General features: G+C 36.8%; 1 protein-coding gene across 1 annotated transcript in view; it reads right to left on the bottom strand.

The window, feature by feature from the left end:
- The window catches only part of ZNF804B (zinc finger protein 804B), a 506,757-nt gene that overhangs the window by 86,426 nt on the left and 393,425 nt on the right, over positions 1–26,906 (bottom strand). The window contains exon 2 of the mRNA XM_045494752.1: positions 13,677–13,820. Coding sequence (XP_045350708.1) covers positions 13,677–13,820 — 144 coding nt within the window. The remainder of the gene's footprint in view (positions 1–13,676; positions 13,821–26,906) is intronic.

Here is a 26,906-nt window from a genome sequence, read left to right as displayed (position 1 = left end):
CCCTCTACCCACCTGAGTTTTACCTCAAACTTATCCACACTGAGCCTCCAGCAATTCTTCAGTATACTGCCAATGATTCCCTCAAAATCCTCACACTTCAGCTTTGCAAAGTTGTAATTTCTGATATCCCCTTGTCCAATTTTGGGGAAAGCAATTTGCCCCATAACCTCAGTTCACTGATGGTTCTAAATAGAGCTGTCGATCTTTCAGTTTGTTTAGTTTTCATCTGTTTCTGTGGATGGCCGTGACAACTTCCAAATTCTGTACATAATGGACCAGAAACTGGAAGTGCTCACTTATTTTTATATCTATAGAATACAAAGTACCTAGCACAAATGAGTTTTGAGCAAATGACTGAAACAGTGAATTACTGGATGATTTCCATATCTAATCGACAGAATTACATGGAAATAGGAAAGAAATAATTAATTAAAACTGATTTACGCATCAAGCATGGCTTTCTGTGGTCTGACCTTATCATGAACATTTCTGGGCAGTGAGTTCCAGCCTTACGGTTCTGTAATATCTTGTCTTTTTGATTATAATGGGTATAATTTTATCACTTAAATAACCAGATTAATTTATGTTTCAAGGGAGGAGCTCACCTAGTGCCAGACACTTAACAGTTAATACTTAATAGATAAGGAGAATAATGTTGCCATTTGTAAATCTTCAACAATGCCATAATAGAAGCTATCATTAGACATTGTAGGATTAATTTTATGCATAATTCATTCAGCACGGAGCTACCATGATATGATGAAATATTATGTCAAGAAGCCATAACATAATTTTAAAAGAAAATAAAAAAAAAAAGGCTAGGAAAAGTAAACCTATAGATCTGTAAATGCAAAAAGCATATACATGGTAAAGAACCAAGGCTCTGCTGTATGATTTTTCATGATATCTGACATCTGATATACATCAAAGTGAAGTTGCTGAATTGTATTCAGAGAGTAAAAGCCTGACATAGGTGTTATGGCTCCAGGGACCTAATGCTAGCAACACATTATTATTTTTTCTTCACTGCCAAGTCTAAGCCTGAGATTAAATCAAGAGACAGAAAGTTGCATTTAACTACAAATTTACACAATCATAATTTCAGAGATAAAAAATTTATTATTAAAAAATATTTATTATTAGAGGCCCTCCAGGTTAGCCTCCCATTTGGTGAAAGAATCCCTCAAACAGTATTCTTGAGAAATGAGCCCCAGCTTCCCTTGGAAACCACACTTTGTGAAACATGCCTCCATCTGCTCTGTTGAGCACTTACTATATGCTAGGCAATGGGCCAAGATTTTCATGCATTGTCACAATAACTCTGTGAAGAATATAGTGTTGGTTCTATTTTACTAAGGGAAAAAAAAAAAAATATATATATATATATATATATATATATATATATATATATATAGGCCTAAAGTGCTGGGAAAGACAAGAGGGAGGAGAGAGAAGGGAAGGGACAAGTAACAGACAAGGTAGACCAAATCACTGAGGTGAGGACTAGCTGACATTAATCCAGCAAACTTTGGTAGAGAAGTAAAACTGGAAAAGTAGAGGTTGGGACTCAAAATAAGAAAACCAGTTAGCCCTTATAAAAGAGGAGATGGGCCAGCAGATCTCCTAGTCTACTCTGGCAGAAAACTGAGGCTTGCTCTCTGGAAAAACTGAACCAGGTAGGATTTAGTCTTAGGAACATCTGATACAGTTTAGGGCTAAGCTATAAAACCATTTAAAATAAGGAGATTAAGTGAAAATTTGCATACAAGTGAGATTTCAAATTTCTTTTCTGTTCATGGCTTCTGAAAGCTTCACAGATACTGACCCCTGGAGGTCATTTACTGAAAAAATAATAATAATTACTACTTATCACACCATACTGAAGGTTGCCATCTGGTAAACTCAACCCATACACATAAACCTTCCAATCAAACTTTTGTTCCCTTAGTTATAAATAAGATTGTCAGGTAAACAGCCAAGTACTACAAAATATATGAGGAATGCCTCAAGCACATAAACTGTAGATCAAACCAAATGTGTATTTGCTTGCTCTCTCTCACTCTCTGTCTCTCTCTATTTCCCCCCACACACATACACACACACAATATGAAAAAATGTTCAGTAGAAAATCTGGAAGATAATATTGTGAAAATCTCACAGAATTTTGACCTAAATATTAAGACATACACATTAAGACATAAATATTAAGGCATATTATTAACAGCAAGAAAAATAATAAGGAATTTGGAAGATTCATTCTGGAATTATAATATCCAAATAAGAGAATTTTGAAAGGGAAGAAAGAGAGCAGATGAGGAAATTATCAAATATAATATTAAAAAAAAATCCCAAAACAAACGGCGAGATTTTCCTAATTGAAATATTCTATGGAATGGCCTGCACAGTGATTGAAATTTGATTCATAGAAAAGCAAGTCATTATAGGATGTTAGCATATTAGGAATCTTTGGAACAGCGTGCATGGTGTGATTTCCCAGACTTTACGTGGAGCATTCCCTCTTCCTGGAATATTCTCCCTCAGATAGATGGCTGTAATCAATGGCTCCCTGTATCTTCTAAGTTTTATCATTGTCTTTTCATTAAGGTCTTCACTGAAGTCCCTAATTAAAATTCTGTTTGCCCAGAGCACCCCCTCTACACTCTACTCTTATTTTCCTCCATAGCACATAGGACTACCCAGTGCTCTGCATATTCTATTATTTTCTATCTTCTTCTTTAGAAGAAGATCTTATTTTCTATTTTCTGTCTTCTTTTTCTATTTTCCCACACTCACTGTGATGTCAGCTCCACAAGTATGGAGATGATTGGTTTATTACTGTATCCCCAGTAACTGGAATGGTATTTGGCCCATAGCTGGCTGTAAATAAACGTTTCTTGTGAGAAGAAATGATGAAGAGAAATGTCTAAATGTTTTCAGAAAGAAAGGATTGGGATTAAAAATGACATATAACTTTTCAACAGCAACATTAAAGTTGAAACCCGGTTGAAAAAGAAATCAAGTATAAAAGTAGAATAAGCACATTTACATTTACTGATAGACGTGGGTCCCACAGTTTTACCTTGTGTGTCTCACGAAGCTTCTGGGGACTAGGTTCCAGCAAAAGGAGGAAATAAGATATAGGAAGTCATAAGATCAAGAAAATGAGGAATAAAATCCTGGAGAGAAGCAAAAGCAGTCACAGGATGATGACAAAAAGAAGTCTCAGAACAATAGCTGTGCAGCAGGAGTGGAGAGCAACCTGCGGGGGCTAGAGTGGAAAGAGAGAGGTCTCTACCACATATTTCTCTAAAATGGGAAGGAAGGGAATAAAAAACAAAACAGAACTGACCTATTGCCTCATGTATCTGACATTTTGTATTAATACGTTGTTATCAGAGGCACTGGTGGTTCAGTGAGCTAAGCGGAACTCTTGATTTTGCCTCAGGTCATGATCTCACAGTTCACTTCAAGCTCCACATCAGGCTCTGCGCTATCAGCGTGGAGTCTGCTTGGGACTCTCTGTCTCCTCTCCTGCCCCTGCCCCTCTCTCACATGCTCTCTCTCTCTCAAAAATAAATAAATAAATGTTAAAAAAAGACCTTGCTATTATATATGGTACATAGTTCAGAGATAAATTTGTAATAGGCAGTGATAGAAAACGAGGCAAATATAAGAGTAAAGCAATTTCTAACTCCAGGAAAAAAGAGTTGTACAAGAAAGAAAACATAATCATAAGGTAATAATATTATATATTAAGCTCAGACAATTTACAAGTCACAGTGACATAAATTCTGGGTATCGACTTACCACGATAAAATAGAAATCTTTATGGACTGACAAGATGTAAGTGGAAACATATGAAAGCAGAATAATATGTAAAATAAAATCACATTTTATGTTTACATTTCCTATAAAAGTTAACAATTTGATGTAAATGTTTAGACACTTATCTAAAAAGATAGGGACCAAATTGTTACTACATACTTTTACTCATTGTTCTATACTTCTGATTTTTAATTTTTGATATAAGCAAGTATTCAAGCATTTCTTTTAATAATTAAATTTTGTGTAAAATATAGATCCAAAATGCAATTTTAATTTTTACTTAGTATTCCAGTTTATATGTGTCATAATTTAGTCATTCTCTGTTTTTTTTTTTCATTGTATGTTTAGACTGTTTTCAGTATTTTTCTATTTTAAACATCCTATACATCAATCTTTGGAATTCATTTGATTATTTTTCTAGAATACATGCCAGATGGAATTGTTGATGGGAAATTCCCATTTTAAGTCTTTTGATAAGTAATCCAAAACTGAACATCAAAAGATTGAAACAATTTATATCCTCATAAGGACTGTTTACCAGTGTTTGTTTTCTCACATCTTGTCAACACTGAGTAGGATCATTCTTTTATCATATTTGACAACCTTATAAAAAAAAACTCTCCAAGTTTGTATTTAGTTGATTATTAGTGATCTAGACCATGTGCTCATGTGTTGTGAGCCAATGGCAATCGTTTGAATGCACCCCTTCTCACTTTCTCTCATTGTCACTGCTATATAATGATTTCTGATCATCTCTCTTGGGCTTTTAGCCTCATATCTTATCACAGAGCCAAGCTCTTGCCCGGTGTACCATCTCTTAAACTGCTTTCAGATATATTTTTCTAAATCACAAATCTGATCATATCATTTGCTTGCTTAGAAGCCCTTGAAGACTAGCAATTTCCTACAAAATAAATTCTAAAATTCTTCAAGGGGCACACCAAATCAGCACTGATACGAGCTCAAGTATTTTCTAAATTATAAAAATGGGTTTTTATGACAGCCTTTCTTCAATAATCATAAAGAATGTGGGATTAGGGACCCCATCTTCTTTACTATAATATTCACTCTATCTAGTTAAGAAGCGTTTAAGGAGTGACATCACCAAGATGTCAAGGTAGACTGTCCCTGATTTCACTCCCTTTTAAAAGAAGAACAGTTAATAACTGATTAACAGCAAGATACTACTATGAGACTCCTAGAAAATGGCAATGAGGATGAAGCACACCACCGCACCTCAGAGCCCAAGACAGACCACATTAGAAGGGAAAGAGAAGCAGCTAGACATTGATGTTATTGCCCTGCCCCCAGGCCAGTGAAGCACCACATAGAGAGATCTCCCCTGAGTCTCTGGTTCCTTCAGGAGAGACAGGCAAACCTAGGCAGGGACAACTGACCCCCACAGCACTGTTGGTCACTTGCGGAAGCCTCTACTCTGATCTCCCCCACAAGTACTGCAGGGGAATCTTTGGGCTCAACCACCAGGATGTGACAGAGAAGTAGGGAGGGGCGTGCAAGAACCCGCGCATGAATCTTGGCAGGCACAGTTGATATGCCCAAGTATTAACCCAAACCAGCGGCTTTGCTAATTTGAAGAACCAAGGCAGTGGTGTACTGTGGCCAGGGAACTCTGTGGGGTGTAGCTCTGCCTTATTTAGATCCTTAAAATGAGGAATTTTGCTGGTCCTAGAGCTGAGTTTGCCCAACCCAGGCAGGGAGGTGAGTCATAGGTGTCCACCATTTGTGGAGAGTGTTTTCAGGCTACATCTGACCACCACGGCTGGCCACAACTCTTGGAAGCTGTGAGTCCTAGCGACACTTGAGCAGAGCAGTGAGATGACAGAATGGATTGCCCCCACATCAAAGCTAGTACCAGCAGAGAGAGTATCTGTGCTACACACAGGCAGAGGGATTAATTCATAGCCAAGCCTAAGAGTAGTCCCAGTTCGTCTCAATTGGAGAACTTGTTTGAGAGATTGAGAGTTACCTGGAGCATCCCCTTCCCTGCCCACTCAGACGGGGGCGCCGAGACCCAATTCTACCTGCCAGAATAAAACAGGAATAATGCTCCTTGACATGGCTGTTGGCAATGGTTTCTTTGATATGACACCTAAAACACAAGCAACAAAATCAAAAATAAACAATTGGGACTAAGTGAAACTCAAATACTTCTGCAGAGCAAAAGAAACCATCAACAGAGTGAAAAGACAGCCTACAGAATGGGGGAAAAATCTGCAAGCCATGTATCTGATAAGGGGTTAATAGCAAATATATAAATAAAATTCATACAACTCAATTGCAAAAAACCAAATAACTCAATTTTAAAATGGGCAAAAGAACTGAAGGGACCATTTTCCAAAAAAGGTAGACAAAAGGCCAACGGGTGCAAAATAAAGATGTTTAATATCACTAGACATTAGGGAAATGCAGATTAAAATCACAATGAAATACCATCTTATGCCTGTTAAAGTGTCCATCATCAAAAAGACAATAGTTAACAAAGGCTGGTGATGATGTGGAGAAAAGAGAACCTTTTGTGCACAGTTGGAATTGTAAATTGTTATGGCCACTATGGAAAACATTATGGAGGATCCTAAAAAATTAAAAATAGAACTACCATATGATCAGGCAATTCCAGTTCTGGTAATAATTTATTTAAAAAAAAAACTCAAAAGACACCTGCACCCCCATTTGTTATGTGGATGAACCTTGATTGTATTATACGAAGTGAAATAAGTCAGAGAAAGACAAATCTTTAAAAATAATCTTAGTAAAAGGGATCAGAGTTGTGGCTGCCAAATGTGGAGGGTGGGAGGAGCAGGGATTGGAGGAAGATGGTCAATAGGAATATAATTCCAGTTATAAGATAAATAAGGACTAGAGATGTGATGCACATGATAACTATAGTTAACACTGCTATATGATATATAGAAAAGTTTTTAAGAGTAAATCCTAGGAGTTCTCATCATAAAGCAAATTTTTTTTTCCTCTGTAACCATCCACAATATATGTAAATCAAACTATGCTGTATACTTTAAATTTACACATTAATATATGGCAACTATTTCTCACTAAAACTGGAAAAAAATTAGTGATTTATCAACGGTGGATGAATATACCGATGTAGGACAGAGTGGTATTCACTTACTCATTCTTTTTAAAACATATTTATGGAATCATTACTATGTGCCAGACACAGCTCTACACTTTAGAGAGACAAGGATGGATACATGGCCAATAGAACCAACAACACCCTCCTTTTCTCTTTGTGGAGCCAATGGCAGGGAGGAGGGGAGAGGACAAAAAAATAAAAAGGAAAAAATTGTGTTTACAGAGTAATAAGCAATGGTGTGCTGATACACAAACACCCTGGAAAAATCAAAAAAACCTAAGAAGCATTGTTTGTAGTACTTGTGTATTTCCCACCACAAACCATGGCTGATTTCAAGCTACTGATGGTTGAAGAGCCAGCTCTCAGAATTCTTATACATTGAACAATTGGCTCTGGAGAGCCAGCACAGATAGAGTCTGACCACCACTGAGGGCAAACAGAGTACTAAGGTTGGGAGAACTGACAAGTGTCCACTTGAGGTAGAGTTGCAAAGCAGAGATCCTCCCCCAAACCCCCGCCCAGAGAAAGTGACATTGAACTACCACACAAATGAAGAGAAGAACCAGGAAGGTTCACATGGAAGAATATTACAGAGAGATATATTGCAAATGTCTTAAAGCAGGAAAGCACTTGGCACATCTGAGATACAGAAAGAGCTAGAATATAGATTTTTAATTTATTTTTTAATCAGGAGACAACCTTAAGATCAAAAAGGCTTTAACTAAAAAAGTTTGGCAGCAGCATTTTAGGAAAGCTGAATTGTGAGCCAGAAGCTAAGATCTTCTTTGAGTCTTTTGTACTCTTTTTGCTAATGGAGGTTCCAATTACTGCTGGGTAATTCCAGGGGGTGGGGTCAGTGAGGTATGTATATATACATTTATATTTACATATACATTTACATATACATATGAATGTACACATACACACACACACACACACACACACACACACACACATACACACACATAGCAGAAAGCTGGATTATAGAATGCAGAATATAAATGAAGATAAGTAGTATTTTATTTCACTAGCATGTATGTTTCTGAGAATTTCCATTCCAGATACTTGAGTCTACATTTCATCAACTTTGCTGATCCTACAAATTAAGTTTTTTTTTTGCCTTGAAGTTTTTTTGCCACATTAAGAGGACTAGTAACTTAAACATATTATGGTGAAATATACTATCAGGATAATTGGGGCAGTATTTGGAGAAAATTAAATCCACTTGGGGCACCTGGATGGCTTAATCGGCTAAATGTTCTACTTCAGCTCAGGTCATGATCGCATGGTTTGTGAGTTCGAGCCCCACATTGGGCTCCACGCTGGAAGTGTGGAGCTTGCTTGGGATTCTCAGATTCTCTCTCTTTCTCCCTTTCTCTCTGCCCCCCACCTATTTGCATTTTGTATTCTCTCTCTCTCTCCCTCTCCCTCTCTCAAAATAAATAAGTAAACTTAAAAAAAAATCAAATTGTAGGAGCAAAGCAAGGGGTAATTAGACTGAATTTGTTTAGCAGTTGTAGGAGTCTTCCTCTTGGAGACAAGACGGCAAAGGTGATTCTGTTCTGTTATTTTATCCTGAGCAGGTAGATTTGGGGAGAATCCAAAATAATATTTTAAGAATGAATCAGTTGGAGTTGAAATTCAGGCTTGACAAGTTCTCCTGAGTGAAAATAAATCCAGTCATGAGGCAAATGAAAATTAGGAGGATTAAATGTCACATGTGGAGGATCTAAAAATGGATTTGTTTTTTATTATTGAAGATATTTTCATGGATTATTTGTATGGGGATCAGGCTCCTTTGTTTTTTCTAAATTGAGATGAGCCAGTATGTCTCTGAGGCAGGAGAGATTTTTATTGCATGTAAGGATGTGCAGTTTTCATTTCAGTATTATACACTTGTGGCTAACTGTCTTGAGAAAAGAATTATGACTTGTAGAGAGTCTCACAAGAAATTAGCTGTTATTAACATGTTAGCTATATTAATAGTTACACTGCTGTCTTTATCCAAGTGACTATAATTTGTATATACATTCAAACTGCTTTAGTGGTAATGCTCAACATTTACACGGAAACATAAGTTCAAGGCAATAGCTAAAACAATGGAGTTATTTCCAAAAATGTGAGTTATATATAGAGCTAGGTTGTTAAAGCTAGAAATTTATTTTTCCGCTTATTGAATATCTATAAAAAATTCAGCTTTTTTTTTTTACTGACAAGCAATCTTTCTCTACCAATAATACCTAAGAAAAATATCTTAAAAAAAAAACTTTTTTTAATGTGTATTTATTTTTTGAGAGAGAGAAAGAGAGACAGAACACAAGTGGGGGAGGGGCAACAGAGAGAGGGAAACACAGAATCTGAAGCAGACTGCAGGCTCTGAGCTGTCAGCACAAAGCCTGAGGCAGGGCTTGAACTCAAGGACTGCAGGATCATGACCTAAGCCAAAGTCAGGTGCTTAACCAAATGAGCCACCCAGGCACCTCACCTAAGAAGAATACCTTAATTTTTTATCAAATTATAGAAAAAATATATTAAATGCCCAATGAAATTAAATTAAAGCTATGACTCTCAGGCTATTTTACTTTATTTTTAAAGTCATATATTTTGACTTACTTCTCTAGAATTATAATATATCTCTGAATAATATAATCTTTATAATAAAATAACACAGGACACTGCTATTCAGGTACAAGACAATATAAAAGCTTAGAAATCACTTATTCAACTGAAGGAGCCTAGGGAATAATAAAAATTCAGATTACCTTGCTTCTCATTCTAAGTCATTCTACCAATGAGTAACAGAATTCATTTCATGTGAATTTAGAGTCACTTCAAAGTATACCAAAAAGACCATACTGTTGGAAGTTCAACAGAAGAGGACAGATATTTTGTCTGAATCCACATGGAAAATAAAATTATAGAAGCTATTCATATTACTCAGGCCAAAAAATATTCTCAGCCAAATCCTCACCACTATCATTATAATCATCATCACAATCAAGAAGAGCCCTTACTGAAGCAAGAACCAAACAGACATATTTAGCTTTGGAATTTGAAAAAAAAAAAGACTTTTGCATGTTTTACTTTAGTAAATACTTCCTTTTTCTGTATATAAAATTCAGTTTCATTTAAAAGGGAAATTGTAAACCCAGCTTCATTTAAAATTCAAGCTATTGTCAAAATTTTAGGCTAAAATAAATCTTTAGGTAAAAAAAATTTCAACATTACACAAGAAAGCAGTCTTACAAGGTCTACAGCACATTTAATTATTCCACTGTTTTCCAAAGTGGACTCTTGTATAAAATTCTGCACAATGTTAACAGATTTTGATTAAAGAGAATTTGGAAAATGCTGTCAGGTCAGCTTACCATGAGATCTCAGCTCTTTGAATATCCGGATAAAAATTGTCAATCTCTGCATTAAATACGCAGGAATATATGTTGAAATACAGCCACGAACGAGATGGGAGGGCATCCCAGGCAGAGGGAAGATTAGGAGCCAAGATGAGCAGGTGGGAAAGCATAAGGCATCTTTGAGAAACTGTAGGGAAATTCTGGAGTTGCAGGAGATAAATCTGGAAATGGAAGCCAGAGCCAGACTGTGGACGTTTTGAATTGACAGGCTAAGTAGTTCAGACTCTTGAAAAAGTCAGTCATCACCCCCTGAATGTGGTCATTTAAGAAGATTAAATGGCCATAAATGGGTAGCCTGGTTTGGAGCAGGGAAACTACTGGAGATGGGGAGTCCAGTTCGAAGGCCCTAGCAAAGATTCACAAGTGAGATTAAACACGAATGGTGAAAAGAGATTGCAGAATGAAGACCGAGAACAAGATCTACTGGAAAAGAATGAGAGGAATGAGACACAAGAGCTCCCCAGGGTAGTGACGGTGACTTTAGTGGCCATAGAGAATCTGTTGCAGTTTCTCTGTGGGTGGGTCATGCTCTGGAACTGCCGCATGTCTTGATGTAGGTTTTCTATCATATAAGACCTACCATTCGCCACTACACAGTTAATTTCTAGTCATTCTTTAAGAATTCTAGCTTAATTGTCATCTCTTCTTTCGTAAATCAGTTTTGTACACTTAGTATCTTAGGTATACAATTGCTAGTACACTTACGGTGTGTGGATGTGTCTGTCTTCCCAGTTGGGATGTCAGATCCCAACTGAAGTTAGGGACCAAATGGGTCCATTTTTCACAACTAGCACAACAGTACATAACAGAAGCTCAACCCTTGTTTGGTGAAGGAGCATACCCAGGAACATTAGAGCACTGATAAGCCTAAAGACACACAGAAATAGGGACACAGATAAAATAGAAGGCTGGAGGAAAGTTTGTTTTATCAACATGTTGGAAAGCCAATGGAAATAAGATCGAAGGAACTAATAAAAAGGGAAATTGATGAGACAGAATTCCAGAGTACAAGAGAGGCTGTGGCAGGTAGAGCAGGTGTGGAGAAATCACCCTCTTAGGAGTCCAGTGCTTTCTACAGTTTTGAAAACATGTCTCATGCCCTTCTATTTCCTCACCTTAGCTTCTTGTGTTTCCACTGTCAAGAATGCCATCCCATCTTCAGCCTTAAGTTCAACATCTACTTCTGCGTGTTTAAAGCACAGATCAAATGTAGCTATCCCATGAGAACCTTCTCTGGTTACTTATTTTTCTAAATCATATATATGTAATATATATATATAAATCATATATATTACATATGTGTGTGTGTGTGTATATATATATATATATATATATATATATATATATATGTATGTATATCATCTCAAGACCACCTACATAAAATCCACTGGGAGTGATGCTTATGGAAATTTCTCTTTATAGACATATTCCACGTAATTAATAATTAATGGATGATAGAATTAGAATCATCATTTTACAACTTGAAATGAAGTAGTAGATTTAAGCAAATGATCATCGATGGTTACAAAAATCATTAGTGGAAAAAAGTGAGGTACTTAATGATGGATGGATCCAACAGCTATTATCTGAACCCATTTCTCAAACTTAAAGTCATAAAAATAGAGGCAATTAGACATCATATGCCTCTTTACAGAAGGGTACAATGTGTCTTGTATTTTTGCCAAGAAAAAAGTATGAACTTGAATTTGTCTAGATCTCTATATGTAACAATCAGTTTAAAAGAAATACAGAAGACAGAGGAAATGAGAAAAGACAGTATTGGATTACATTTAGCAAAATCCTGAATATGTCTAATTTTTTCAGCAGATAAATTGCAAGAAGTAAACATAAGGAGGGAATGAAAAACCTATAGTTGAAATATATATTCAAAGAAACTTAAACACGTGTCAACCAAAAGTATGGATATGCATGTGTGTATGTTTAGAGAGAGCAAGCACATGCATGCACTAGTGGGGGAGGGACAGAGGGAGAGGAAGACAGAATCCTAAGCAGGCTCCATGCCCAGCATGGGGCTCGGTCACAATCACTGGACCCTGAGATCATGACCTGAGCTGAAATCAAGAGTCAGTTGCTTAGTGGACTGAGCCACCCAGGTGCCCCAATAATGGATATTTTGGACCCTGTTTGAAATTTTCCATTTTAATCATTTTAAAATGCAAGTCCCTGGGCCCCACTCAGAACTATTGAATTAGAATACCTGAAGGAGAGTCTGGGTATCTGCATTATCAAGTTCCAAAGTGATCATTATGCACACTAAATTTTGGGAATCACAGTCCTAAAACAGTTTATTCCATGTCCTTGCTCTTGACTGAAAAATACAATAAATTATGGACACATGCCACACCTTTAAAAATAGAAACTGAACCTTGGATCTCTCAAGGACAAATATTTATATGCACTCAGTAAATACTAGGGATGTTAGTCAAAATATTTGTTGTTGTTTAGTCTGAATAAATATTTTAGGTCTAGATTATAGAAGGGTTCCCCACACATTCCAAGATATCAGATCCATTTGGCATCAGGAGTGTGCACCTTCTCACATTGTTAGCCACAGTCAATCCTCTGACCAAGTGGAATCTCTTTCTTAGTGGTATTTAACACTCCTAATTCTTAAATGGCCAAAATCTTCATACCTCATGCAACAAGGATAAAAGCTAACAGGATAAGAATAATAGCCTCCTCTTGCATAGAGAGATGGAAAGAGAGGATTATAGTAGCATGCATAGAATATCTAAACTGATAATGTATATATAGGGCCCTTTAGGGAAAAAAATGAAATGTTTCTATATGAATTACCTCTCAACGTAGCCTCTCAGAGTTTTCGTTTATTTGTTTGCAATGGTCCATTTATTAAGTAACCACTTTGACTTTCCTAAGAGGGTATTCTTTGGAAAATGTAACCTTTTAATGAGAATTGTTTTCCTAAAGTCCTAGTTTTCGCTAAACCTCAGAAATCTTGAAAGAACCCTATAACAGATTCTGTCCAGTGCTCTGCTTTTGCCACTATCTAGTTAGGTGATTTTGAATAGGTCACTCTTTTTACTGGGTTCTGGCTTCCCCGTATGTGTAATTCTAAAATAAATATCAGTCTGCTTTTAGATCTTCTTTAAATTCACCTACAGTTTTATGTGACTTCTAGGAAAAAAAATATTTCACCTAACATTTAAACAGAAAACAACCTTTCAAGAAAAAAAAAATGGTTTCACCTCAGCATCTTAGATGACAATAAATAAGGCTAAATGCATACATTCTGTTGTGAAGGTACAAATCCAGGAATAAGAAAGATTTTTCCCACTCGGGCTTACCTGCTTATGAGCGTGATCGTAAGAATTAATATGATTGTCAAACTCCTGGTGCTTGTGATACTGCTTGTCACATAATTCACAGTAAAAGTTTGCTTTTACATCTTCCAGGGCCTTTGCTGTGGACTTCTCCTTTTCTGGAAAGTCCTTTAAAGGAGGAAAAAATGTTGGTTATATTTCTCCCTCATAGCATAACCAGATCTCACATTAACCAACTTGTTATTTAAATTTACTGTGACTGAAAGAATATGGTGAGGCTCATTATTTTTATTTATTTACTTTTTTTATTTTGGAAATTCATGGCACACTGGAAATAACTTTCAACTCAGCCTCATTCCTAACTTATCAACAAACACAGAATGAATTCCCCCAAAGAAGACCACAGTTGCAGCTTGGTCATTCTCTTTCTTGCCATCCATTTCCAGGTTGGTCTACTGAAATCCCCACGATTTCCTCTGCCAATCCAATGGCTGATCTCAAACACAAGCCTCCACTATGTCCTTGAAGCACCCATTACTACAAGGCCTCTCTACTATAATATTTTATTGGGACATTGATGACATTGTTTTATATCATTCACTTACTGCTTCATGTGTTTTAGCCTCACTGAAACTGTCAGTGTTGGGACTTGCTATTCTATGCATACAATGCCCATTCCTACCTTGTCAAGTTGATGAGCTCCTACCCCTTTCCCAATGCCCAGCTCTTTGTCCCCTCTGGAATGCTTTCCCATGGCTTTATCGGAAGGACAAAGTGCCCATTTCGTTGCTTGTTACCAAACACATCCATGAACATTCATAAACATTTCTTCTGATAGTACCCCTTACGTTTCTGTTTCACACAATTCCATCTTCAGCCACTGATCTATCTACTCCATACAGTCTCCGTGGATGACCTCCATTCACACTATAGCTAGGGTCATATTTATCTGCAGTTTCTAACTCCAGGCTAAGCTTCTTCGACAAACATCAGTTCATGCTAGACACGGCCAATGGATTTACCACATAGTTTTCAAAACCATTACTCTTATAATTTTGACTGTACTTTATCACAGACAGAGTTTTGGCCACATCACTCCCCTGCTTCAAATCCTCTTGAGCATAGAGAATACAGTCGGTGGTATTGTAACACCACTGCGTGGTGACAGATGGTAGCTACACTGGCGGTGAGCATATACAGAGATGTTGAAACGTTATGTTGTACACCTAAAACTAACATGACGTTGGGGGTCAATTATACTTCAATTAAAAAAGAATAATAATCCTCTTGAATTCTCTGATTTCCTACAGAATAATAGTGATGAATACTTACTGAGCATAAGCTATGTGCCATGTAGTAAGCTAAGTATGTGGTGAATTATCTCACTTATTCCTCACACCAACCCTATAAAAATAAGTTCTCTTTTAATCTACACTTTACAGATGTATCAATCAGCACTTAGAATCACACACTCATGGCCACTGAGTAAGTGGAGGGGGGATTTGAATTCAAATAATGTATGCCTAGCTCCCTTGTTAATAAACAAGATGCTTTGCTATCTCCCTTGAGGCCAGTCCTCTTAACGTACCATACAAGCTCCTCCCTACCTCATCAGCGTCATATTGCATGAACCCATGCTCCCATATTACCCCCTTTAATTCTATAATCAGACAAAGTCACATGATACTAGATTATCTTTTTTCATGTCTATGCCCATACATCCTCTGAGGGCAGGAACTGTTTTATTCAACTTTGTGTCCACCATGCCAAACATATTGTCTAGTCCAGAGTTACCTATTTAGTATACATTACATAAGTTAATGGATAATAGTAGCCTACATATTCATGCCTTCTGCCATTCTGCAAGCCCTCTATTATCCCAGTGCCTAAAGAAAAGAGTGACTGGCACATAGAGGGTACCAAATAAATACGTATAAAGAATGAAGAGACAGGGGGTGCTGAGTGGCTCAGTCAGTGAAGCGTCTGCCTTCAGCTCAGGTCCTGATCTCAAGGTTTGTGAGTTTGAACCCCACATTGGGCTCTCTGCTGCCAGTGCAGAGCTTGATTCAGATTCTCTGTCCCCGTCTCTCTGCCCTTGCTCCACTCGCACACACACACTCTCTCTCCCTTAAAAATAAATTAATAAACTTTATAAAAAGGATGAAGAGACAAAATAAAGGATGGACTTTAGTTCTGTTTCTCTAACATGACTAACACTCTATAGAAAGAAATCAGGCCATTAACCTGAATCACAGGACCATTGCTGACCAGATAAGAAAGCAAGCACAGGGAATGTAGGCAGATCATCACAGGGTTGGGCAACGTGATGGAGCAATGAATTTAGACATGGGAGCATAATGATTCAAGCCCAAATATAAGAGGCTAACACAACATGGCACAAAAAGCAAGCAGGATGGGAGTACCATTAGCAAACAACAAAACTAAACCAAATATCTGGACTGTCTATGTAAGAGAATTAAAGTAGCAATTTGGTTACATTCTAGGCTAATGGGGGATATAAAAACTACTGACAGGATATATCCAGTAATGAGAACACGGACTTCAATTTCAGGACAAAAACCCGGTTGCTCAAAAAATTGAAATAATGGCTTGTTAACGTAGTCACTTGAGAACTGAGGCAGAGGTGTAACACCGAGGTAGAGCTCATTCTTTTGAACTAGTAGCCTTACAGTTAGAGGCAACCATTATTTCTCATCCCATCTTTCTCCAGGGATCATTTTACATGTCCTTTACATGCCCTGTCTAATTTCAAAGACTGGGACTAGAGACTACTTAGGTTTACCCACAGTTTTTCTTACATGATCACGACACTAGAATAATAACCTTAGAAAAGTGACCATGTGCCTTGGACACGGAAAACCTCTGCTTCAGTGATCAGAAGTGCCTCGGCTTCATTAACTGGAAGTGGGTGGTAAGTGAGAATTCAGGGGAGCTGAAAATAACTTCTCATGTTATTCCCGATTATGTGGAGGATTTTTTTTAATGTTTATTTATTTTTGAGAGACAGAGCAAGATCGAGCATGAGCAGGGGAGAGGCAGAGAGAGAGAGAGAGCGAGAGAGAAAGGGAGACACAGGCTCTGAAGCAGGCTCCAGGCTGTCAGCACAGAGCCCCACGCAGGGCTCAAACCATGAACCCTGAGATCATGTGACCTGAGCCAAAGGCAGACCCTTAACCCACTGAGCCACCCAGGCACCCCTATATGGAGGATTTTTATAACAACAGCTCAATGACTAGGGGTGAGGCTTCTGCAATTACTTTTGGTATCTTCATCTACACAGCATTTATTACTAAAAAATCCTTTAATTATGACATTAAGTGAATTTCATTGCAAAATTTATAATTATAAGAGAGTTACCAACATTTTAGCCATCTCCTGTGAATGTCCACATTTCACCTTTATCAGACTAAAACTGCATACCCCATTTCTTAATTCATTTTTCTTGCCGGGAAATGGTGCTGCTATCCCCATCTTCCTTCCTTCGAAGGAATTAATGATATTCCCCAGGGCATATTCTAGTTCCCTTATTAAGAGAGGATGAATACATATGTGGGAAATAACTGCCATTAGCATAGCACACAGAGGTCACAATCTAGGGTGTCTATCAAACCCAGAAGTAAGAGCATAAACTTAACAGCAGGTAATTGGGGGTCAGAAGTGGGGAAGCTGAGACCTGAGAATGAAAGTCTCAGGCAGAAGAGAATATAAGCCAAGAGTTGGATAGGGCGAGAGGAATCACAGAGGAAAAGAAAAAAATAATAATAATAAGGCTTGTTAAGCATCTTTGGCAAAATTGGAAACTGTGGTTGGCACTAGAGCTACTTTTAGTAAAAGAACCATAACCCAGTGGTCCATGTGTGAGGTGGGCCTGTTCTCTAGTGTGAAGTTGAACGGTCCATGGAGAAGGAGCTGAGTTGGTCTAGCTGTATGTACCAGAAGACTGGAGGGCAAGGGCTCAGACTAGCAGACTAGTAAGGAAGGTATCGTGTAGTGTAAATCTACCAGCTGAAAGAGGCCACTGATGTTCCGTAACTTCATGAGCTCTAGAAAATCAGGCAATGGTAAAGCAGGGAACATTATCTACTGTGTAATGCTTCTTCACCCATCCAGTCATTCATTCTTCCCTCTAACCACACACTCATCCGACTAACCACTAAATAGTTATACATTCAAGAATTGTTAAAAAATAGAATTACCCTCTGATCCATTAATCACACTAGCTGGTATTTACCCCCAAAATACAGAAGTACTGAGTCAAAAGGATACAGGCATTATTGCATATTTACACTGAATGCCATGTTTATTGCAGCATTATTTACAATAGCCAAATTATATAAGCAGCCCAAGTGTCCATGGACAGATGAATGGATAAAGAAGATTCATACATATATATATACACATAGGCATACATACATTCACACACACACACACACACACACACACATATATATATATATATATATATATATAATGGAATATTATTCAGTCATAAAAAGAGAATGACACGTTGCCATTTGCAACGATGTGGATGGAACTAAAGAGTATAATGCTAAGTGAAATAAGTCAGTCAGAGAAAGACAAATACCATAAGATTTCACTCATGTGGTATTTAAGAGACAAAACAAATGAACAAAGGAAAAGGAGACAAACCAAGAAACAGACTCTTGACTATAGAGAATAAACAAAAGGTTACCAGACGGGAGGTTGGTGGAGAGATGGGTGAAATAGGTGAAAGGGATTAAAGAGTACTCATCACGATGAGTACTGAGTAATGTAGAGAATTGTCAGATCACTATATTGTACACCTGAAACTAACACAACACTGTATGTTAACTATACTGGAAATAAAATTAAAAACATATAATTCTATCATTGACTTGCTAGTTATTCAAAGTTCTCTTTCACACTTTGCCTAAAAGGAGGCTTTAGAAGCTTATTTAACAGAAAAAAAATGTTAACCATTCTCAATGATTCATTAAAAGGTTGAAAAAGAATTATAAATTGAATATGACAGTTATCTTAACAAGAGTCATTTTTAAAACATTAGGTATTGCCAGTGGGCATTTTATGTTTCAGTTCAATAAGAATTCTGTAGTAATTAATTACTTTTAATAATTAATATTTTGGGTGCAGGGAGGGAACATGGACTTTTTCACACCAAAAATTTACATTCATGCAAATAACAGGGACATATCTAATGTGGCAAGAATTCTGACTAGAGTAATGCTTTTAATTGGAAATATGGCTATTTTGCTACCAAATTATTTTATTATCGTAATGATGATTACACAGTAACACCCACTGAGCATTCATTGTAAACTGGAAATCTGCTGAGCACTTCACACTTGTTAACTCCCTTAATCTTCCAAATAACCTGATGAAGTATTATCTATTATTATTCCATATAAAGGTATGGAAGACAAGGCACAAACATGTTTGGAAACTCGCTAATCACCGAAAAGCAGAGACTAAATTAAAAATCAGATCTGCCTGACTTCAAAACTATTAATCACCATGCTAAAGGCTGTCCCAATTACTTAGGTTTTATCCAGTTGCCACAAAATTTCAAGCTGCCTCTGCTAACATATTGTGGATTTGGGATGATACCAAGGCCCTAGCTCCCAGAAAGTGTAAGAGGAGTAATTATAATTTTAAAAATCTATTAAGTTCTTGAAGCTGAGAGATAGGCACTAGGAAAATACAAGGTGGTAGTCTTGTTTCTGCTGGTTGTGAATATGTGCCCTGGTTATTAAAAAGGAAACGAAAAAATCAATTGCTGCTCTTCATATCTCCTTGATGGTAATACCAGCTCAGAGCTTTGAGGACTGAATTCATATTCTTTGTATGAAAGCTCACATTTGACCTTTCACTATTATATGTAAGAGATTGCTTTAAGAATTCTAATATTCTCTAACCTGTTCTATTATATTGTCCCCAAATAAGATCCTGCTTCAAAGACAGTGTATTCCCCTCCTCTGATCAAGTGGCTGTCATGGATTCAGAAAACTCTTTTGGTCCCCATTGTCTTCCTGAGTCTTTGCAACAGACTGGATAATGGAAAACTCACTGTAGGGGGTTTTATTCATTGATTTATTTTATTTTTGTGATAGGGAAAAAATATTCCTTGGAGACTGACTAGCTTGAATCTCAGCCTCTCTCTTATAGAAGTTTCAGTTATTTCAGTATAAATTAAGGAGAGTAATGAGTAGCTTGCAGAACTGCTGTAAGTATAAAATGAGTTTATTTTTATGGAAGCACTTAGCATAATGCATGGCAAAAGTAGAACTTGATGTCTAGATATTTTGTGTGTATACGTAAACATGGATGCATCATTGTATGCATGTGACACTAGGAAATTATTTTTAAAAATACCGTTCTCTCATGAGTTACAAAGGAACTTTAATTTTCTGATGGAAATTTGAGCAAGTGAGAGGAGCCCATCTCAACCTCATTCGACCATCTCATCTGAGAGCATGATCAGTTCATGCTAGTCAATGCAAATTTGGCTGATGCAATTAGGAGATTCAGAGGTTTTTATCTCAGGATAATTGTTTAAATTTTGGACTATTTTGGAATACCACACACAGTCAAGAGATCATCATATGCACTCATACTTGAGCATTAATATTACTAATATTGATTTTCCTAAAGATGTCACTAGTTTCTTTATAAAAAGAATGCTCTTTGCATTATGATAGCATCTACCATGGCACTTTTTATTTAGAAAAACTCAATAAATACTTGTTGAATAAATAAAACTCATGAATTAAAAGGCAGAGAATGCCATTCCCACTACATAATAGATAGCATGGCCTGTCCTGGCAATGTAAGTCATATCATGGAGAATGAAACTGATGAAATGATGGCAGATCGGTATAATCCTAAACATATGAGGTTTTAGGTGTTTAGAACGATATATATATATGTGTATATATATATATATATATATATATATATATATATATATATATATACATATATATATATTTTTTTTTTTTAATGGAGAGTCTAAGGTCTAAGGAACTCAATGAAGGATTATCCTAAAGTAAGGAAGGGTAGTTCTGCACACAGATTCACAACCAGAACTACAGATTCTTGACTGTCAGTACTCATCTGACCTTGCCATAATCAACTTTTCGCTTTACAATTCATTAAGAATCTGGTAATGGGTTACCCGACTTGGACTAGAAAATGATCAGAGTTATACCTTTCCATCAGTGCCCACGTAGGTGTGATGTCAGCCACTTCCTAGATTTGAATGATTTTCCCTTCTTATTAATAATTCATTTCAGGTACCCAGATTAGAAGACAAATACAACCACATTAAATATATGAACTCTTGCCTCTGTGTAGCATGTTGTGGAGACAGTTTGGCATCATTTCTAATTTGGAAAGAAATGACAAATTTCTGACTTACTGGCAAAATGGCAGAGTGAAGATTGCATTTCTGATCATGAAGTAACAATTAAATACTTAGGGTTTGCTTGTATAACTGCTTATTTTAGAAAAGCTTCCTAACTGGCTGCACTTGAACAGAGACTATTTTTGAAAAATACATGCATTTCTATTAGAACCACTGTTCATCAGCATTCTACACCACCAACTACATCTTCCTCAGCATATATTAATATACTTTTCTTCCACCAGAAAAACAATTTAGAAAGAGAGTAAGGCAGTCTCAGATGCACCCTAAGATAATCATAACAGTAGCTGTTGCTTCATTGCTTACCTACGCTTGTCCACCATGAAGGCAAAAAGGGGGCCGGTATAATTTCCAGATTGCTTATCGATTGAATACAGGTGCTACAATGTACATGTTTTAAAGGTCATGAAATGGTTTGCAGAGGTTTTTAACAATCGACGAAATAGTAAAATACACAAAAACTGATGAGCCTTGCTGGACACAATATATTAGCTCATCAAGATGCAAGGACTACCAAACAGTATACTTGGGTTGGGGAGAAAAAGAGGGTGAATGAACAGATATGCAAACTAACCCAGGGTCAGGGAAGTGGTTGAATCCATTAAATAGCAGTGCTTGGCCTGCTAACACCCATTAATGAATGCATGAATGAATAAATATATTGAGTGAAGGAATAAATACACTCGATTTCTCTTTCACTTTTTGTCTGGGTGCATATTGTGCTATAAGGAAGAGCATTGGAATGCTGAAATGTGTATGGTGGTGTCAAAACCCATATAATTGTACAAATCAAGAGTGAACCCTAATATAAACTACAAACTTTGGCTAATAACAACATATCAGTATCAGTTTATCAGTTGTACCACAGTAACCTACCACACAAATGCAAAATGGCAATAATAAGGGAGATTAGTTTGTAAGAGTTGAGTAGATAATATGGGGATTTTCTGTGCTTTCTGCCCAATGCTTCTGTAAACCTAAAACTGTTCTTGAAAAAAGGTGTCTAGGGGCGCCTGGGTGGCGCAGTCGGTTAAGCGCCCGACTTCAGCCAGGTCACGATCTTGCGGTCCGTGAGTTCGAGCCCCGCGTCGGGCTCTGGGCTGATGGCTCAGAGCCTGGAGCCTGTTTCCGATTCTGTGTCTCCCTCTCTCTCTGCCCCTCCCCTGTTCATGCTCTGTCTCTCTCTGTCCCAAAAATAAATAAACGTTGAAAAAAAAAATTAAAAAAAAAAAAAAAAAAAAAAGAAAAAAGGTGTCTCTTATTTAGCAAAAAAATGTACGGCAAAACCACATTTTGATAGTCCTACTTTCATTGCACTCAAAGAAAAACAATGTACAGTGTAAAATTAATCTGATCCGTGCTATATTATGCATATAGCTGAGTTTGAGGCTTGCCATGTGACAAATGCAAACTTCTTTGTATGGAATGATCTTGACACTCTCAGTTCCTTTCTGTCATTTTCCCTGAGACAAAGAGCAGCCCTCGTCAACCTTCAAGAAAGGCAACCTCCTGGCAGACCGTATTTACAATCATTAGATCCAATGGAAGATCAAGGGCAAAATTTCTACACTTGAAAGAAAGATCCTAGAATGTGTCTATTGTGTGGGTGTATAAAACATGATAAGAAAAGGAATTTTCTTCCTCCAGACTGACAATACTGTCCCATTTATAAAAGTAGTAATTACCACCCCATCAATTCAGCCCACAGATAAGTATAACTGTAATGAATATAGACATATTGCATTCATCTAAATTGAATACATTTAAATGAATACATCCATTGTGCATTAGACAGAAAGTGCCTTCATTTAGCCATTACTCCTGCTGTAACTACTTATTGTAAAAACGCAATTAATAGTGTCTGACATTTCATTTTCTAATATAAGAGAAATCAATGAAAAATGTCAGGTAACTAAGTTTTCTAGAAAGTTGCAAGTGACACCTGCTCAATTACAAGACTCTTTTTTAAATTCAATATTTCAAGCGGTTATTTAGGGGAGAAATGGTCATTAAGAGATGCTGATCTAGACACTGTTTCACTGTGGCTTGGGAACTGGCTTGCAAGTATGCTCCCTTAAATAGATTCAGGTGATTGTCAGGTAAGTTCTCATTCCCAGGTCTTCTCAGGTTCTTCCAGTACTAATCTGTTCAGTTCTAGAAAACTGGGTTTACTTTCTACATGTGCTAAAAACAGGCCCAGGAACTCCTGAAGTGATGTATGAAAAGAGGATAGTGCCAATGGCTTTGCTTTTAAGGACATGCAAGCCAGATAAATGCCAAAACTCCAAGGGCATTGTCTGTTTTCCTGAATGCTATCATGCCTGATAAAACATCTACTACATTTGGTTTACTCGTTCTATAACCAGGGATGTTTAAAAAGTGACTGTGCTCACAAAGGCACTTCATTATTTCAAACTGGCTGCTTCAGGCTTCTCTCTATTGCAATTCTAATAGGTAATTTACTTTCAAACTTAGAGAAAACTAGCTATTGTGAAAGAAGTATGCTATACTGAAGCTCTGTGACTCAGATCTTGAAGTATTAAGTGCAACCTGGGAAAATGTGTCAAAGTAAGGAAAACCTATTAAAATGCTAGCTTGAGAAAAAGGCATTCACATGGGCTAAAAGAAATGCTATAAACTAGATTATGTTCATTTCAAGATCATGAAATGATGTACAAAAGCTTGGCTCCGTTGTCATATAATTCGGAAGAACTATTTGTCACTTATATTTTATCTATTTATTATTAGTCTCACAGAACTTTGCAAAATATAGTTTAGTGACTTCAGAAATCCCTAAAAAGGAAATCTGCATACCAGTTTTATGGTTACACACTTGCTTTTTGAAAACAAACTTAAAACACTTGTCCTTTGAAGTCGTAAAGCCTGATTACCAGCTGGAAACTGGGTCATAATGGTAGTATCGATGGTACATCCCACCCACATTGTGGCCAATAGACTATAGTTGTTACAAATTTTCAAAGTTGCTTGAGCACTTGGAGGATCCATACTTATTTAACACCAGTACCAATTTAATAAGCCATATAGCTGTGCTCCAATCTATTATGTGTGTGCACGCACACACATAGGTGTATGCACTGTGGATAGAGCAAGTCTAAAATCAGAGGTAGCTACAGTAAAATAGAAGTTGTGGGTCCATTGTAAAAGAAGGGGAACAGAAAAGTTAGAGTCATTATAGAAACATGTAATTGGAAGGGACTTCAGAAATTCTCCACATAAAGAAATTTAATCCAGAAGCTTTATGGTTTGCCCAGGCTGATGTAGGATAAGTAGCAAATTCAGGATGAGAATTCAAGTTCTTGACTTGTATCTCTGAGACCGATGGTAGAGCAATTAATTCTATTTCTTCACTTGGAAAATGAGATAGACCTAAAGAACTAGATTTTTGTGTCTCTGAAACACAAGAAGTATAAATGAATATTCAGTGTTTTAAGCTGATATAGATGTAGATATAGATACAGAATATTCCCTTTCTTAAACCACACAATCAAAATCTACTTAACAACATACTTAGAAAATTATGTTCTTGCTCTTGCAATACCAGAAATAGAAAATTTTCAGTTTTAAACAATCCTATACAGAAGGAGAATCACCCTCAAATATACCACCCCCCTTCCCTTTATTCCACAGAGCTATAAAAAAAAGCATTTAGAGCTTTATGAATTCATAGATCATTACAGATAGTTATCTGGGATTGAGCACTGAATTTAGCCAGTACTAAAGACTGGCTCTAGAAAGGAGGAAGTTACCATCTTTTCTGATATTGGAGGGATATCTGAGGTGAAAAGAAAGAAAAAGCAAAAAAAAAAAAAACAAAAGAATTCATACCTCACCTTTCTTTTTTTAACTTTTCTATGCTGCCCTTGAAGGAGTTTGGTACAGGGTAAGGATTTAGTTGTGCTATGAAGGTTTGAATTAGTTACTGTGCTATTCCACTGTGCAAGATAATGTAACACACAATTCCTATTTTCAAAGACTCTCACACCACCTGCGGGGATAGAATTAATTCACAAATTGCAAGCCACAACACAAAGGGATATATAATCATTTGGCTGGGATTTAAAGTGCTATGTGTATTTAGAGAAGGGAAATAGCCATGCTGTTTGTAATGTGCCAACATACCTAAGCAGAATAAGCCTATTATGATAGAATTTTATAATGAGTTTAAATTAATAGTCTTGGATTTGACTTTTACATATAAAAATGAATAATATTTGATGGGCTCTTTAATTCTGGAGTTTATGAAAGTACATAAGTATTGCTGAGCATGAATGAGCCCACATCTTGTGATGTGAATAATGCAGATTTTACTCTATGTGCTAATAAACAAGAAGCCACACAAACTTTAGGGAGGCTGTGATTCCTATCCTCCACTTCCTCTTCTATTCCAGCTGGTATTATTTCTGCTCAGTAGCTAAGACAGGAATGATGTTCCTGCTTATACTGTTCCTCTGTACACTGTTTGTGATTGTTTTCCCAGGACATCTCTCTTGGACTCTGCGTCTTGTGTCAGAGTCTTTACACAAAGTCTAAGTTCACTTTGAATGTCCAAAGCACAATGAAGTGATCTAAAAAAATGGATTCCTATAGAATGTTTTCCCTCTATCCATTATGTCAGAGAAAATCCTGACTGGCTGCTGTCTGCCTAAATACTCTGGAACCTGTATCCTTATTAATGGCTGCATTTATCAGCAAATCTCTAGTTTGTATTAGCTGCAGTGGTGGCAGGGGACATTTTTACCCCTTTTAGTAGAAACAAGTCTCTTCTATAACGTAAAAAGAAAAGAGAGCCTTCACTGATAAGAAACAACTTCTAATAAATAAATATATTAAGCATTCCCTAGGAGCAACAGCATAGGCTTAGGCAAGAGAATCCCTCTTCATTTACTGCATGACCAAATATCACAATAGCTTTATGGCTTTACTTTGGATTTCCCTGTAGGGTAGAATGCCAAGAGACAGAAAACAAAAAAACAAAAAAAAAAAGAAGTAGTAGTAAAACCTGCATGAGGAATATGGACAAAGACATAGAGTAAGAAAAAGAGACACATGGGATAAATAGAAGAACCTATATTCTCTCATAGAGGAGTGGGATACAAGGCTAATGGGGAGGAAAGAACCAGGTTTGTGGCACTGAAAAGTAGAATTTTAACATAATATATTGGAAGGCATAAGTCATAAATATTTTCCTTAGTCCTAGGTAATTTTTTTAGCCAATAGCTATTTGTGGGGGTCGAGAGGGATATAGCTCTTCTAGGTTGTCTATAATTTGAAATTTAAAGTATAGGAAGGTCAACAATATTTACATTTCATATGAACCATCTTGACCTTTACATTCTTAGACTGACCAAGTTCAGATCAGTGTTCCTCAAGGGGAAACATTTTGCCATGGGATATTCTTCAGGAGTCCACACGTTTTGCAGTAAATTTGTCTCAGTTGGAAAGTCATAGACCAGGACAGGAATTCAAAGATTGGAAATAAATATTTATTAAGTTCTTACTATATTGGTATTGCTGTGTTAGGTGCTGCAGGAACTGTACAAAACTCAAAAGGTATTATTATCCCTACACTAAGAGAATGTACAGTTAGCCAATGGAGGCAATATATGAGGGAAATAAGGAAGTACTTTGCATAATAAAGAGTAAGAGCATTTAGGAAATAGAGATTGGGGTAGGAGTCTGAAGCCTAACTCAAGGCCCTTCATTGCATTACCTAACTTCCATAAAACAAGAATAAAAATGTCATTGTCAGAGAATGAATGTAACAGTGAAACAAGTTCAAACATAAAAAG

The sequence above is a fragment of the Leopardus geoffroyi genome, chromosome A2, assembly GCF_018350155.1.
Source record: "Leopardus geoffroyi isolate Oge1 chromosome A2, O.geoffroyi_Oge1_pat1.0, whole genome shotgun sequence".
In the NCBI taxonomy this organism is placed as follows: domain Eukaryota; kingdom Metazoa; phylum Chordata; class Mammalia; order Carnivora; family Felidae; genus Leopardus; species Leopardus geoffroyi.
The sequence above is the reverse complement of the archived record's forward strand: the minus strand, read 5'-3'. Positions and strand labels throughout refer to the sequence as shown.